Source organism: Sceloporus undulatus, chromosome 2 (assembly GCF_019175285.1).
Source record: "Sceloporus undulatus isolate JIND9_A2432 ecotype Alabama chromosome 2, SceUnd_v1.1, whole genome shotgun sequence".
Taxonomy (NCBI): Eukaryota; Metazoa; Chordata; class Lepidosauria; order Squamata; family Phrynosomatidae; genus Sceloporus; species Sceloporus undulatus.
The window spans coordinates 300,939,207-300,954,281 of NC_056523.1; the positions used below are offsets into that span (position 1 = coordinate 300,939,207).

The 15,075-nt window shown below is 38.5% G+C and overlaps 1 protein-coding gene across 2 annotated transcripts in view; it reads left to right on the forward strand.

Moving 5' to 3' along the window:
• Window positions 1-15,075, forward strand: part of PLPP1 (phospholipid phosphatase 1) — a 113,045-nt gene that overhangs the window by 19,729 nt on the left and 78,241 nt on the right. The window contains exon 2 of one of the 2 annotated variants that reach the window (XM_042453817.1): window positions 3,377-3,531. The exons of the other annotated variant lie outside the window; for it this stretch is intronic. Within the exon in view, the coding sequence (XP_042309751.1) occupies window positions 3,377-3,531 (155 nt within the window). The remainder of the gene's footprint in view (window positions 1-3,376; window positions 3,532-15,075) is intronic. 2 annotated transcript variants of the gene reach the window in all.

The window sequence follows — 15,075 nt, forward strand, 5'->3', positions numbered from 1 at the left end:
GTTCGAAAGCAGCTATTCAGGATCAGATCAAATGCCATTTTGCCCTTTTGCTTACCATTTCTTGTTGAGTGCAGGAATTAAAAAAATTATCTAAGGATATAGAAAGTATCATTAAACATAGTCTGTAACCCAGTCTCATCTGACAAGGGGGATGATGGTGACTGGATCATACTGAATACTGAAACATATTGTCTCAAAGTAGTCTTGCATATATTTAGTTAGAGTTGCATTCCATAAAATGATGATCTTTCCTCAATCTCTTTTATTCTAGATGTGTTGGTCTGGAACCATAATTCCCCAACTTGGGTCTTCCAGATGTTTTGGACTTCAGTGCCTAGAATTCCTGACTATTGACCAAGTTTGTTGCAGCATTTGGGAGCTGTAGTCCAAAACACTTGGAAGACCAAATTTGGGAATCCCTTGTCTAGAAAGTTCAACAAGGTATGATGGAAGATGTGGTTTAACAAATCTGTTAATTTGGGGAAGCCTGAATTTGAACAGGCAACAGCTTCCTAGGCTCCTTGTTTGAAGTTGTCACTTGTTCTGAGAACTGATTATGTATTGTAACTCTTCTGTTGTGAGTAGTGTAAGTTTCTTCCTGTGGGTTATGTCTCCATGTAGAACAGAAATTTTACTGCAATAATAATAAATAATAATAAAATATTTGTTTGTATCCTGCCTCTCCCATTTGATTGCAACTCCCAACCTTCTTTAGTTTGGCTGCTCTATGTAGTGCTACTGGGATTTGCAATCCCAGCTACAAACATGAATGTCACCCATGGTATGAAGGGCCTTTTCTGCTTTTAATTATCTATTCTGCAGTTGTTGCAACAGTTAGTTACAATTTATTAGTAGAGATCATTTCTGTTCTCAAAGAAGATCAAGGATTACACATTTGTGTATCTTTTAAAAATACCTGTTGCTACTTTTTTAGCTTTGAATAAGGTATGAAGAATAAATTGGATGGATAATGTAAAGCTAGGCATTAGTATGCTGGAGATTTGAAATAGATTCTTGTCTGTGTTAACATGTTGAGACTGGTCTTTTGTTTTTTGGCTACATGATTCTGTTCTTCCAAGTTCTGGTTCCTCGGTAATAGCATGCATTCATGCCTATGTTCATTTAATCTACATTACTTTCCTCCTTACACCAACCATACCTTTTCTGCTATTCCTATCATCATACCCTTTAACACTCAATCTCTGTACCCACAATGGTTTTTACCCTAGTTCATAGCTTGGATGTTAAGGTTCAAAGATGCAAAAGTATGGTGCTGTGGCTTGCACAAATGCCCCACAGACTTGCACTGATTTGCACTGCAAACTTCCTGCACTACTTCCCATGATATTCTGGAGGATTTCTCAGTCCCAGTAGCAGTGCTGTGTAGGGAAAATGGAGCTGCCAAGCAAGGTGGCAAAGCCCTTTGACTTAATACCAATTGTGGAAGTTGGAATCCAAGCCATTGTCTTATTTCTGGATCATGGATTCCATATATCAGGGCCTAATTGGTAAATATGAAGCATGGGGAGGGATAGGTCCTGATTAGAGTACATAATCCATTATTGTGTTAACTTCAAAGGCTAGCCACTTTACTAAGGTCATTTATAATTTCATTATGTAGCTGACAGATTTGGTTCCTGAGTATGCCAATTTTCCTTTTTCCATCTCTTCCAGTGTCATGGCACCCAGGTTATAAAAAAAATGACAATAAAGTGCAGGCTGCCAGTGAATGTTTACAAAGACTATGTAGAGCTACACAAAAGTGTGTCAGGTCTAGGTACGATGCCAGCTCAAATTTTTAATGCCCTGGATCCTCATATTGGGAGAAATATAGTGTTTTAACTGAGTCTCTACAATTGTGATTCCTCATAGCAGGATGTGTGTACAAAAAGTGATATAGGTCCTGTGAAAGAACTATGAGAAGCATGTAAACACAAGATACATACAGAAGTCTTAAGAGATGGAGTGAACAGATAAACTGTACCAAGATGCCCACAAAGCATAGAATTCTCACAGATATGCCACAGAGACAGATCCAGAAGAACAAACAAAATTGTAGCTCCCAAACTGAGGACATCTGGGCACTTTGATCTATCCTGTTTCCAGACATGATCATAGTGGTTATAATAAGATTTCAGAGGAAAATCCAACATGCTGGATTTATTCGTCCATAAGATATTTCATTGGATGTCATGGTGCAAAGCATGAAAGTCTTAAATATAAAGAAGAGGACTCTCAGGTCTGAATTTTTTAAATTATTATTTTGAATTGTGCTGACAGCACTCCTCGTCCATGAGACTGCAGTTAAAGTGCACTACAGTTGCAGAGAGAGGCTTACTCCTGAAATATTTGAATTTTGTCAAACACTTCACTTTCTTAAATGGTGATGATTCCATGACTGTTCAAGAAACACTTTTCTACATCTCTAGTAGCTCAAACTGGTTCTTCTAACCTTCAGCTTAGTTGCTAGTGTTCTTGACACTACATTTCACACATTTTCCCCCAGTGATGTCTCTCTTGAAGTCAACCTTTTCAATCTGATATACAATGGACCCTTGTTATACACTGGGGTTTGGTTCCAAGATCCCCCATGGATAACAAAATCCGTGGATGCTCAAGTCCCATTAAATATAATGACATAGGAAAATGGTGTCCCTTATAAAAAATGGAAAATCAAAGTTTGATATTTCAAATTTATACTTTTTTAACATTTTCAAACCACGGATGCTTGAATCCATGTATTAAAAAAATCTGTGTATAAGAAGGGCTGACTGTACTACAGAGGTGTTATAGCTTCCATTACTTCTAGCCAACATGGTCAATAGCTACACTGTCTGAAAATTATGGGAGTTTTAGCCCAATACATCTAGAAGGCACTGGGTTGAAGACGGCTGGTGTAATCTGAAGACATGATATTTTAAAAGCATCCAGAAAAATAGGTCTGGAGTATCCTGCAGATATTGTCGTTACTTAAGTTTTATTCACGTTTCAGGGACTTGTCCACTTTTACACTTTTTCTGATGTTGTTGATCCAGTATCTAGTTTGTTCCATAATTTGCCTTGTGTATAAAGGACCTTTCTGGATATTCAAGAGCTCTGAATTCAGTACCATTCTAATTTCTGTAATTCTTGGCTGGCCTGGTTGCTGATAAAAGGGGCAGACCACTTCATGGGGCTTCGTGGTGTAGGCAGTTTTTGTGCATTGCATGATACTCAATTCCCTTCCCTGCCTTGGCGAAACTCTTGAGTGTTGCATGTAGCTCAGTAGTTTCCTCTCTGCTTGATTAAAATACACACACATGCACATACACACATACACACAAGATATATATATATATATATATTTAACATTGTATTTTTTCCCTTCCCCCAACAGCTGGCTTACCCCTTGCTGTTCTAAACTTGGCAAAAATAAAGCCGTATCAGAGGGGCTTTTTCTGTAATGATGACAGCATCAAGTATCCGTTCCATGACAGTACCATCACATCCACTGTCCTCTACACAGTGGGCTTCACTGTACCTGTTTGCTCTGTAAGTAGCTAAATATATAGGCAGCTGTGTGCTGAAGATCTTTATTGTGCACTGAAAACTCACCATATGACAGAAAGTTTTGGCTTCAATGTACTTGGCTGACTAAATATTTACAGTTACTCAGAATCATAAAATTCTATGTGTTCAAATGATTACTTCTCTGTCTCAAGTAACACTGCTTTCTTGTCATGAGTTCTTCAGTGATAAGCTCTGTATCTGTTGAAAAATAAACTGGCTTAAGCCCATATTGGCAACTGGTAATGTTAAAATATAAATGCATGTAAAAAGCTGGCCTAAATATGCTAAATATCTTGATCTTTGAAGCTAAGCAGGTTCAGCCCTAGTTAGTACTTGGATGAGAGACTGCCAACGAATACTAGGTGCTGTAAGCTATATTTCAGACTAAGGAACTGGCAAAGACACCTAAACATTCTTTGCTAAGAAAATCCTGTGAAATTCATGGGGTCACCATAAGTTGACAGGTGACTTGAAGGTGTGTGTGTATTCGCTCCCTCTCTCTCTCTCTCTCTCACACACACACACACAGAGCAGGAAACAAATAATGAAAATCATAATCAGTACGGGAAAAGACTCATTCATAATTGGAAAAAAAAACTATTGTCTTTTTACATTGCAACTGTGTGCCTGTTTACCTGAGTTCAAATCCCATTGAATTCAGCAGGACATAGTTTTCAGCATGTATAGGATTCTGCTATTAAACTGTCTGATTATTACAGAGCTTTTTTTCCTAGTCACACAGCATTCATATGATAATTTTGGATCCTTCAAAGTTGGTTTTACAATAAGACCTAATTGCAAGAAATCATGATTAAACAACAGTTTGGAAATTGTAGTTTGATCTGGGTATTACCTTATTTATTTATTTAAACTATTTTTGCAACTAGTTTTGTGACATATTGTATATACCCATGTATAAGCCTAGAAATTTAAGTCAAAGAATTGACCCTAAAAAACTGAGTTGACTTATCCATGGGTCCATTTAAGTACTGTATCTTAACACTTATTTAAAAGAAGGAACCATTCCCTGTTGAAAGGGGGTATAATCTGTCCTGGAAGCATGACCTCCCACCCATCCAGCCTTAAGAGTGAAAACAAACAATTATATCTGATGAAAATTTGTACCTTCTTTGACATTGTTTTATTTTGCTTCATCCTTTAGGTCCTTTCTAATATGCCCCTAAATTTTACCCTCAATTTATCCACCGGTCATATCAAAACTCATGATGTCGACTTATAGTCGAGTATATACAGCAGCCAAGCAGCTCATGTATGAAAAACAAAAAATGTAGAAAGCAATGAACAACTGAAGTAATTTGTAGACACCTTTTCTTTAGTATTAATTAGCTGGTGTGACATAGCCTTGTTTAGAGCTGGATTAAAGTGGCTGACAGGTCAGGATTGCATTTGTTGGTTTTGTAATAGCTTTACAGCATTTTCTTCCTGTCTGCTTCCAAAGTTTGCAAAAATTCCAGCCAAAGATACTTTTAAATTCCCATTAATTCATTAGCTCTTTGAAATTAAATCAATCATTACTTATAATACAGTACTGCCAAAAGATCTTATTAACATTGCTTTTCACAGTGACAGCAGATAGAGTAATGAAATGGTTCCCAGGTGTTGCATGACTTGGAATTAGGGAAAGGTTGCCTGCTTGATACTCCCCGCATATAAAAACTCCTTGGCCTAATTCCAGCGCAGATTTTAGACATACTTGAACACACTCAAATCAACTGATTTAATTATGTCTAATTCTGTGTTTACTTTAGGACCCTTTATACAGCTAGATGTCGAGAACAGTTCTTCCCTACTGTTCTCCTTCATATGCTAGTAAATGAATATGAGCAGAATAATATTGGAAAAAATGCTTATTGATCAGTTAAAAAGGTGGGGGTTTTTTTAATGGAAAGAGATTTAGAATTAAGCATCCCTATTTAATTTCAATGTGCAATTAAACTGAACACTGAGAAGCTTTAACAGTAATGAAATGCAAATTAAGATTCTTAGTGTGAACCTATGCATGTTTAAATGTAAGCTTGACTAAATTCAGTGTAGATTATTCTCACATAACCGTGCATGAGATTGTACCCTTTGGGAAGAAGGTGTGGAGAGATTCAGTTTCGACTTACCAGCAACCTTGAATCAATAGCTGTAGCAAGTACATGTCTATACTGCTTACCGATGTACTAATCATCAAAATGTTTGGCCACATCTTGAGGAACTGCTTATGAAAATACCTTGTGAACATCATAACATGTGTAATAGCTGAATTCTTTTAAGAATCTTGCTCTTGAAGAAAAACAAGGACATTTGCTGAAATGCTTTGAGCAGTCAAATAAACTAAACTGCAAAAATTACAGTAATGTGTTACAGTAAACTTCCCTGGAAGTAATATTTCATTTTCAGTCTACACTGCCCAAAGTCAATACTGCTCGTGTATTTGCTCTTTACTTCAGACACATAACATTACAGTGTTAATACTCTAGATCTCCATAAAAGTAAATAAAAATCTTGACTCATAAGCTTGTACATGCTGCTGACACTTAATGCTCAATAAGTTACTTCAACTAAAAAAAATGCTGTTGGAATACAGGAATGTCACTTGTGTTTTGACAGCTCTGTATATGAAGAAAGCTACTTGTACATTAATAGAGCCAACATATATGCCTTGCCAGTGCCACTGTCAACAAATGCACATTCTTTAAACTGCACTTTTCCGAATATAACTAAAAAATCAGAACATATATTTGCCTCCCCAAACATAGAAAATGCATTTTATCACAATTTAAATGTCTTTGAAAATGGGTGCAATTTTTTCTTCATATCTAGTAGTATAAAACTGTTTCAAATTGCACATTTGAGAAACAGGGAGTATGAGAAGTTCAGTGAAAATCTTTATGCACTAATAAGACTTTCTTTTTTACAGTACAGTAATGAGAAATGATGTCCATTTTCTTGTATGTCTCCTTACCTGACACCTAGTGCAATTTTATACAGCACAATATTTCTTGAGAAGGAAGCTTTACTTCTTTCTCCCATGTAAGTTTATACATCACTGCAGCCCCAGGTGCTTAAAATAAAATTGGTATCAAAATAGACAACTACACCCATCCAGCCACTCCTGCATTGTTTGAGTAAATGGAAAATGGTGCAGCTAAAAATGTAAACTATTATTTCAGAAATGGGTAAACATTCTATCTTCAGGGTAGCTTTCAGCCTGAGGCATTCAGCAGTAGTTTTGTAACCTAACTATTCTGTAGGCAATATTTCAGAGGAAGGGACTGGCAAAACCACCCCTGAATATTCCTTGCCTAAGAAAAACGTATGAAATTCATGGTGTCACCAAAAGTCAATAGGTGCCTTGAAGGCACACTCAGACTCCTGAATAATGCTACAATGTTGCTGGTCCTTAGATTATCTAATCTAAATCAATAATGAGTAATTCCTACAAAAGTAGTTACAGATTCTTAGCAGTCATTTATTTAACTTTAGGCAGAAAAATAAGGAGTGTTCTTGAACTAGTTCAGGCTTCCCCAATTTGATACCCTACAGACGTTGTATTGGACTATAACTTCTACCATCTCCAGCCATCATGACCATTGACCATGATGGGAGTTGTAGTTTATCACACTTGGAGGAGATTTAGCTGGAGAAGATGGAACTAGATTATGTTTGCTAGTTAATAGCTTTCCATGACTAAGGACGTCATAATTGCTACTACCTAAGTACTCTGATGTACAGTTGAAATGTGTGCATATTTACTGAGAAATCATTTGCACTTTGTCCAATTTAATTTATTCTTAATAAGTATGTGTTGGACTTAACATGCTACTTCTGAGAAACACTACACACATACACCCCCCCAGGTGTCCCAGAAAAGTTAAATAAAAGCTGTCATATGTTAAAACTAGCATGTCTAGGTTAACCCAGAACCTGGCTCTTCACCACTGAACTTGAAACTGGTCTTTTTTCTTCTTGTTTCTGTGATCATTGTCAGCTGCTACCGAGCTGGAATCTCCAGTAGGAACAATTTTTGTAAAGGCCTCAATTACTGTTTAGTCAAATAATGTGAAGCTGGTTTTTCTCATGAATGCACACGCAAAAAAGCATGTCAGAGACAAGTGGATGAGTAATTGATATTTATGTGGGGTTGCTCCTTTTTTGACTCTCCTGCAGAACCTGAAACCAGTCAGCTTGTCATTGTTTGTTAAGAGTTTGAACAATTGAAAGCAAATTACATATTATGACCCAGTAAAATTTGATGATGATGTCTTGACAAATCCTTTTAAAAGTTGTAAACACCTTACATTTTTCCTGGGCTGACCTGTTAAATCTGACCTCAGGAGGTACATAGTTGTGTCTCTAAATAAATAAAGGTAAATGTTGTTATTCCACTACACAGTAGAAACAAACTGAGCCAATATTATGACCTTTATTCTTCAGGTGTGTTTTTTATTAGGTTTCTTTATTTTAAAAGTAGATGTGTTTTCAAAACTTGGTTGTGTATGCTTTTCAAACTCCTGCTCTCCATTTTTATGCAAAGCAGACTTCTCTTCCAAGAAATGAGAGCAGCTTCAGGTGCGGGAAGTAACTTTCATTGGGATTATGATGGTGATGTTAATAATAATAATAAATAATTTTATTTATATACCACTTTTCCAACAGATCAAAGCGGTTTACAAAGATGCATAAACAATGATGTAAATAATTACATTAGCAAATATACAACTAAAATTCAACCCCTTACCTTAACTAAATACAGTTAAATTAATCAAAATACAATTAAATTAATAATATTAAAGTCTATTAATATATACTCTCAACTCAATATCAAATATCCAAATACAATCACAGCAGCAAAATCTCATTAAAATACAATAAAATATAAAATAGATAACAATTAAGAAAACAATCAAATATTATCAAATACTATCTATCAATACTATCAAATTCTAACAACCACCTTATACTACTATATACTCCTGCTGTTGTAATATTAGTTCATGTTGACTTGGAGGCTTCACCGGTGACCCACCAGTCCCTGCCTCCTCACGCCTGCACATGATGTTTCTGGCACTGGGGCTGGAGTGCTCTGGTGTCCTGGCTGGCTTGGAAACTTCACCAGTGAGCCGGCTTGGACGGGTGCCGCTCCCACTGGCCCCCGCCTCCTCACAGCTGCGCATGGTGGTGCTGGTACTGGCACTGGTCTTCTGGGCCGTCTGGGGATGCAGCTAGCAAGCTGGTTTTAAAGGAGCCGCTCTCACCTGGCCCCTCTCCCTCCTCAGTCACCTCGGCTGCTCTGGTGCTGGTACTGGCACTGGCACTGGTCTTCTGGGCCAAATGGGGATGCAGAAAATGAAGGATACATGGGATGAAGAGCCATATGAACATAAACCCCGAATTCTAAAAAGTGAGGTGGATGCTGCAATAAGAGAGATGGCAAAAAACAAATAACCAAGAACAGATATGATATTCCAATTGAACTGCTGTAATCCATATTGACAGAGTCAAGCCTAGTGCTAACCAACATATGTCAACAGATATGGAGAACACAGCAATGGCCAGCAGATTGGAAACCATATACATCTCCATCCACAAAAAAAGGAGACCCAAAGGACCACAGCAACTATAGGACCATAGCACTAATCTTCCATGCAAGCAAAATTATGTTCAAACTTCTGCAATATAGACTCCAACCATACATGGAGTGAGAAGTCCCAGAGGGCCAAGAAGGGTTCAGAAAAGGAAGAGGTACTAGGGACCACATTGCAAACATACAATGGCTAATGGAGCCCATTAGGGAATTCCTAAAGAAAATCAATATGTGCTTTATAAACTATAGCAAGGCCTTTGACTGCAAAGATCATGAAAGGCTATGGAACACCCTTAAAGAGATCTGATAGTCCTGATAGTACTTGGGACAAAAGGCTATTGTTAGAACAGAAGACAGAGAAAAAGAATGGTTCCCAATTGGCTAAAAGGTCAGACAAGGCACTGCATCTTATCACCCTATCTGTTCAAATTATATACGGAACATATTGTAAGAAAAGCAGGCTTGGACAAAGAAGAAGGAGGAGTGAAAATAGGGGGAAGGAATATCAACAATCTTAAGATATGCAGATGACACCATAATACTAGCAGAAGACCTCCCATACATGGATCGACTACCAAGGAAGATCAAGAAAGAAAGTGCAACGGCAGGTCTATTGTTGAACATAAAGAAAACAAAAATAATGACAATGGAGAATCTTGAAATTCAACCTAGACAATGAAGAAATAGAAGTGGTAAAAGAGTTCTCATACCTGGGATCAAACATGGATAGAAATGGGGACTGCAGTCAGTATACTTTAAAAGTATGTTTTTTGTGAGGGAAGGAAAGATAAAAAAAGGCTTGGGAGCTACATATACCATGTGGCCTGTCTTTTAGTACCTCTCCTTATCCTACCTTCTATTTCCTGAGGTGGCTGTTGCCCAGATGGCACTAACCATATATAAGATTTTATGTAGAGAAAATGGAAAACCAAAGAATGGACTTTAAAAAATGTTGGCAACTCTTGGGTTTCAGTTTTGGGAGAAAGGCATGTTTTGGTAATGATAGTGGTGGTGATGATGATGATGGAATCAGGCATGACATAACAGGCATAACAGGAACATTCTCACTGTGACATTTGCTGCAAGCCCCACATCAGTGCAGAAATGACCACCAGCAGGAAAAGGTGAGAAATCAGGTGGACCACAGGCTATGTATGAAACATACATTGGTGAGTAGTTGCAGAATAGCATTTAGTGAGGCTGGAAGTGGTCCTGTTGGTGTTTTGTAGTTCATAGAAAGTTTGAGAGAGTTGGTGCACTTCATAATTTGGGAAGTTAGACAACTTCATCAGCTATATTTGCAATGTCATTTTGCTTCCAGAACCTGTTCAATGAGATGAAAAGATAGCAGTGCTACATGAGAAGCAGGTGTGAATCCACCATAGGACCTTCTGCTTTATTCCCAGGAATACCTCAGCTCTTTCTCCTATATATAAATATTTGTGTGTACACCCAATTGAATTTGCATGGTGAAAACCTTCCTTGTACAGCTTTTGCTTCAGGAATTTCTGTGACATATATAAAACCTGTTTTAGCACTGTGCCAAGATGAACATTACTACTTTCCTAGGAGGAGAAGCAGGTTTTGTGGGTGGTGAAAGTAGAAGGCATATACATCATTGTATTTGGTAGCATACTTGTCATCTATAAATATTCTTATTTAATGGGTTTTCATCTTGTTATAACTGAATTCTGTGGCAACAGACTCGTCCACTGCATAGAATAATGGAATCAGAACTGAGAGACATGCACTCAGATTTCAGGTAGCTGTATTCCATCTTGCTATAGTAATATCTATCTTGGGCCCAGAACAGACAGGCCAAATGAAGCAGTTTCTGGCTGCTTTGGAGGCTAGACACATGCTTCCAAAGTGGCCCAAATCTGTGCTCTGATACTTTGGACTGGATCAAAAGGAGCTGGGACAATCTGGCTCCTGGCAGCACAGGTTGGGTCCTGCAACCATGGTCAACTTTGGGAGCGGGTTGGCGCAGTCCCAGCCTGCTTGCAGCTGGAGTGGACTCAGGCAGCTCGTGCACACCTATCTGCTCCACTCCCTATTTTTATTTTCCTTTACCTTATAAAAAGGAATTGTTTTTTTAAAATGCTAAATATGATGAAAACTGCTTTACACACTACAGTTGAATATCCTTAAAATCCTTAAAAATATAAAGCGTGAATTCAGTAAATATATATTTGCAGACATTGTACTTTGAGAAGTCTGGCTATGTTCACATATCTTGTTACATGTAAGCATTCTGGGAAACCCAAGTTAGCCTCTGATATGTGAAATGCCCTTTTAATATAAAGATAACTCAGACAAGATAGATTTTGTTGGTTGTACATTAAAAGAGCTTTATAAATGTTATGAAAATCCTGATATAAATGCTAAGGAAATGATACTGAAAAACAAACCTAAAAGATTCTTAGAAAATTATTGTGACTAGCTAGACCAGTGGTTCCCAAATTTTGGTCCTCCGAGTGTTTTGAACTTCAGCTCCCAGAATTCCTGACTTTTGGCGAAGTTGTTGGAGCTTCTGGGAGCTGAAGTTTAGAAAATGTGGAGGACCAAAGTTTGGGGACCACTGAGCTAGACTGATGGCACTTTGTAGTCATTAATGCTGAGTTTTGAGCATGGCATACCTAGGCTCAAATCCATACCCATCTTACTTGAGTTCCTTTAAGGTCATAGCTATTTTGCCTGATTTACATCATAAGATTATTTGGGAGGTTAAAATACTACCTTGAACAAGACAGAATGCAATAACGAAAATCTTCTAATGTTTCCTGTCAAAACATGTCTTAATTAAGGTGCCTGGGCAACAACAGACTTAAGCCTTATGCTTGAACTCCTTTAAACATATTTGCCAAACTAATTCAATTACCAGTTTGATCAGCCTGAGCCTCAAAGGGACTTGTGCGAACAGAACAGCAATCTCAGAAAATAAAGCATATGAAGAACACTGAAATCTAACTAGAAAAACAGTTTCAAAGGAACTGGATGTCCATCCTTATTACTGGACTTATGTATTCTGGTACTAATTTCTGAATTAGTGTCCTTTTGTGCTGTTTGTACATGTTTTGGTTCATTCTTCCCTCCAAAAGGGCTGAATGCTATGAAAGGGTGTGGAAGACCTCATTTGAAACTGGGTCACAAAATTTGGGATCATTTATAGACAATTCACCATTGTGAAGAATTGAGTATTGGGATGGTGATAGAGTTGGAAAATTTCTGGAATGTTGAAACCATGAAGGCAGGAGTTTTTCTAGGATTTTTAAAGGAGGAAAATGGATATTGGGAGTGAGGGAGGAAAGAAGATAATGGATGTGCCTACACTGGCTGAAATCCCAGGACTCACCTGGTAGACCCAGGCACACAGCGTTTATGATTATTTGCAGGCAATGCGAGGCTTTTCACCAAAAATCTGATTTAAACACTGCCCTTTACCTTGCTTTTGCCTGGAAAAACTTAACAATCATTTGTGAGCATATGTATGCCTATCTCCACAATAGTGAATGAGTGAGGAGTTACTGAGCCAGCATATGTGCTGTTCCTCTCCTTCCCCTTCTGATCCCTCCATCAGCCTTGTGTTGACCTTTTTTACTGCAACGAATGTTTATCTACAGATCTCTGCATGGATGAGTGAATGAACAAGTGAATGAGGCAGTGAGTGCTCTTTCTCTTCTTTTTCATTCCCCCTATCTGGTTCCCTTCCCCTCTGAATGAGTGGCTGATGGAGGGGATTGGACTGACAAAGGAAGAGGGAGGGCACGTACTCACTCACTCACTCACTCGTGTAAAGATCTGCATATATACATTCACTGCAGTTAAAATGTCAACACAAGGCTGATTGGGAAGGATCAGTGGGGGAAAGAAGAGGGATCATCAGTGGGATGTGAAGGAGAAAATGGAATTGGATGGGAGAGGCATCCAGTCAGAGTTGATCCAGTAGATTGACAGGCAAACAATAACAACTATTGGTTGATAGGTTGATGCATGCAGGGAAAAGGAGGGAGGAATAGGAGCAGACATGGCAGTGTGACTGAAAATAATACAAATGGAATGGAGATGTGTACCTCACCCTTGCACTGAAGTAACTTCGCCACAGGAAATGTGTGGCTGGTTACGATGATAACATCTCAATGTGTCTATACATGTGTGACGTTAACAGGGTTACTGCGAGGTCATTGTGGGGGGTCACTCCAGACCAGGCAAATGCAAAGTGAGGCTGAATTCTTTTCATCAGTGCATACACCCCCGTAATGTGGTACTTATTTTTCATATCCTTCAAGGTCTAAACTGAAACCTTTCCAGATCTGAAAATCAGAAATGACTTGAAGGCACACAACAACAACAACAACAACAACAACAACAACATGATGCATGCCCCCAAAATGTCCTGAAGCTGCTTCAACACCACACTCCAGTCCTCCTGACCAGAGCAAAAAAAGAGCCAGGATAATCTGGTTCCTGGTGGTGTGGCTTGGGTCTTGTAGCAGCAGCCCACTTTGTGAGCAGGCTGTGCGGTTGCTGCAGTTCTGGCCCACTTGCAGTGGGGTGTCTTTAAGCAGCTCCTTCCTACTTATCTGCTCCAGTCATTAGTTGCTACCATGTTTCTGTTGTTGTTGTGTGCCTTCAAGTCATTTCTGATTTTCAGTGAACCTAAGGCGACCCTGTTACAGGGTTTTCTTGGCAACATTTGTTCAGAGGGGTTTGCCTTTGCTTTCCTCTGATGCTGAGAGTGTGACTTGCCCAAGGTTACCCAGTGGGTTTTCATGGCTGAGTAGGGATTTCATCCCTGGTCCACAGAACCATAGTCCAAAGCTCAAACCATTACACCAAAGTGGCTCTCACTGCCTCTATGTTGTAAGTTGGATATGCTTGGCAGAATCCCTGACTGCAATATCTGAAGATGTTCAGTGTTTGGCAGCATTTTAAAGATTCCTATCAAACTTCAGGCTCCATGTTTGGTTTGAAGTCATTATACAGGAGTCACAGCCAGGAAGCATATATGAACATTTTATTCATAATTCTAAAATAAAAATATTTCCTAATCCAAAATTTCATGGAAAATATTTTTCTCCTTTTGCATATTCCTGTTCAACTCCCCTTGCCTTTGACATCACTAGAGGATAAGCACAGTGGGATATATAGGGATGGGATGAATGCGTTTGTACTGTGCATGGTTCATTTGTTTTCTTCTGTGGTCAAAAGAATCAGAATACATGTGTATACAGAATAAACAGAACCACTCAATAGGCTTTTCTAAGCTTTTCCAGTGTGAGTTCCGCACAAACATAAATCTACTCACAGATTCTGGAAATGTGAAAAGCAGTTTTCATTGTGGAGTGAGTGGGTGGATATGAGCAGGTGCTGTGTATTCAGAAGCATGTCTAGGTACAAAAGGAATTACATCTTTTCCCATGATAATTTCTAGCTTTAGTCCAGCCTTTGATTTGATGTCCAAGTGATGCTATATATACTTGTTCTGTTCCTCCTTGCTTTATTGCAGGGATGCAGAACTTTTAACCCTTCTGATGTTTGGTCTGTGGCTTTGAGAAGCTCCAGCTAACATAACCAGTGATAAAGGATTATGGGAATTGTAGGGCCATAGGTTCCCCAGCCCAGATTTGTTGGCTAGTGAAACATTTGTAGACATATCTCAGGACATTATTCCACTACTCCATTTTCTTCCTCTTTTATATAGTTTCTAAATTTAGATGATGGCACAATGACTCTGGGCCTATAGTGTTCTGCTTTATCTAGTGGACAGCAGGAGAGGGCCTAGTATAGTGATATCTTGTGGTATATTAGGTTAAAGTAGAGTCTGTGAGGAAGAAAAGGAAATGGGTACTGGCTGTCTGGTATGGCTTGTGAAAATTCTAATAATACATTACTGCTGATGATGGAATCTACCAGTGCTCACTGGAAAGCTG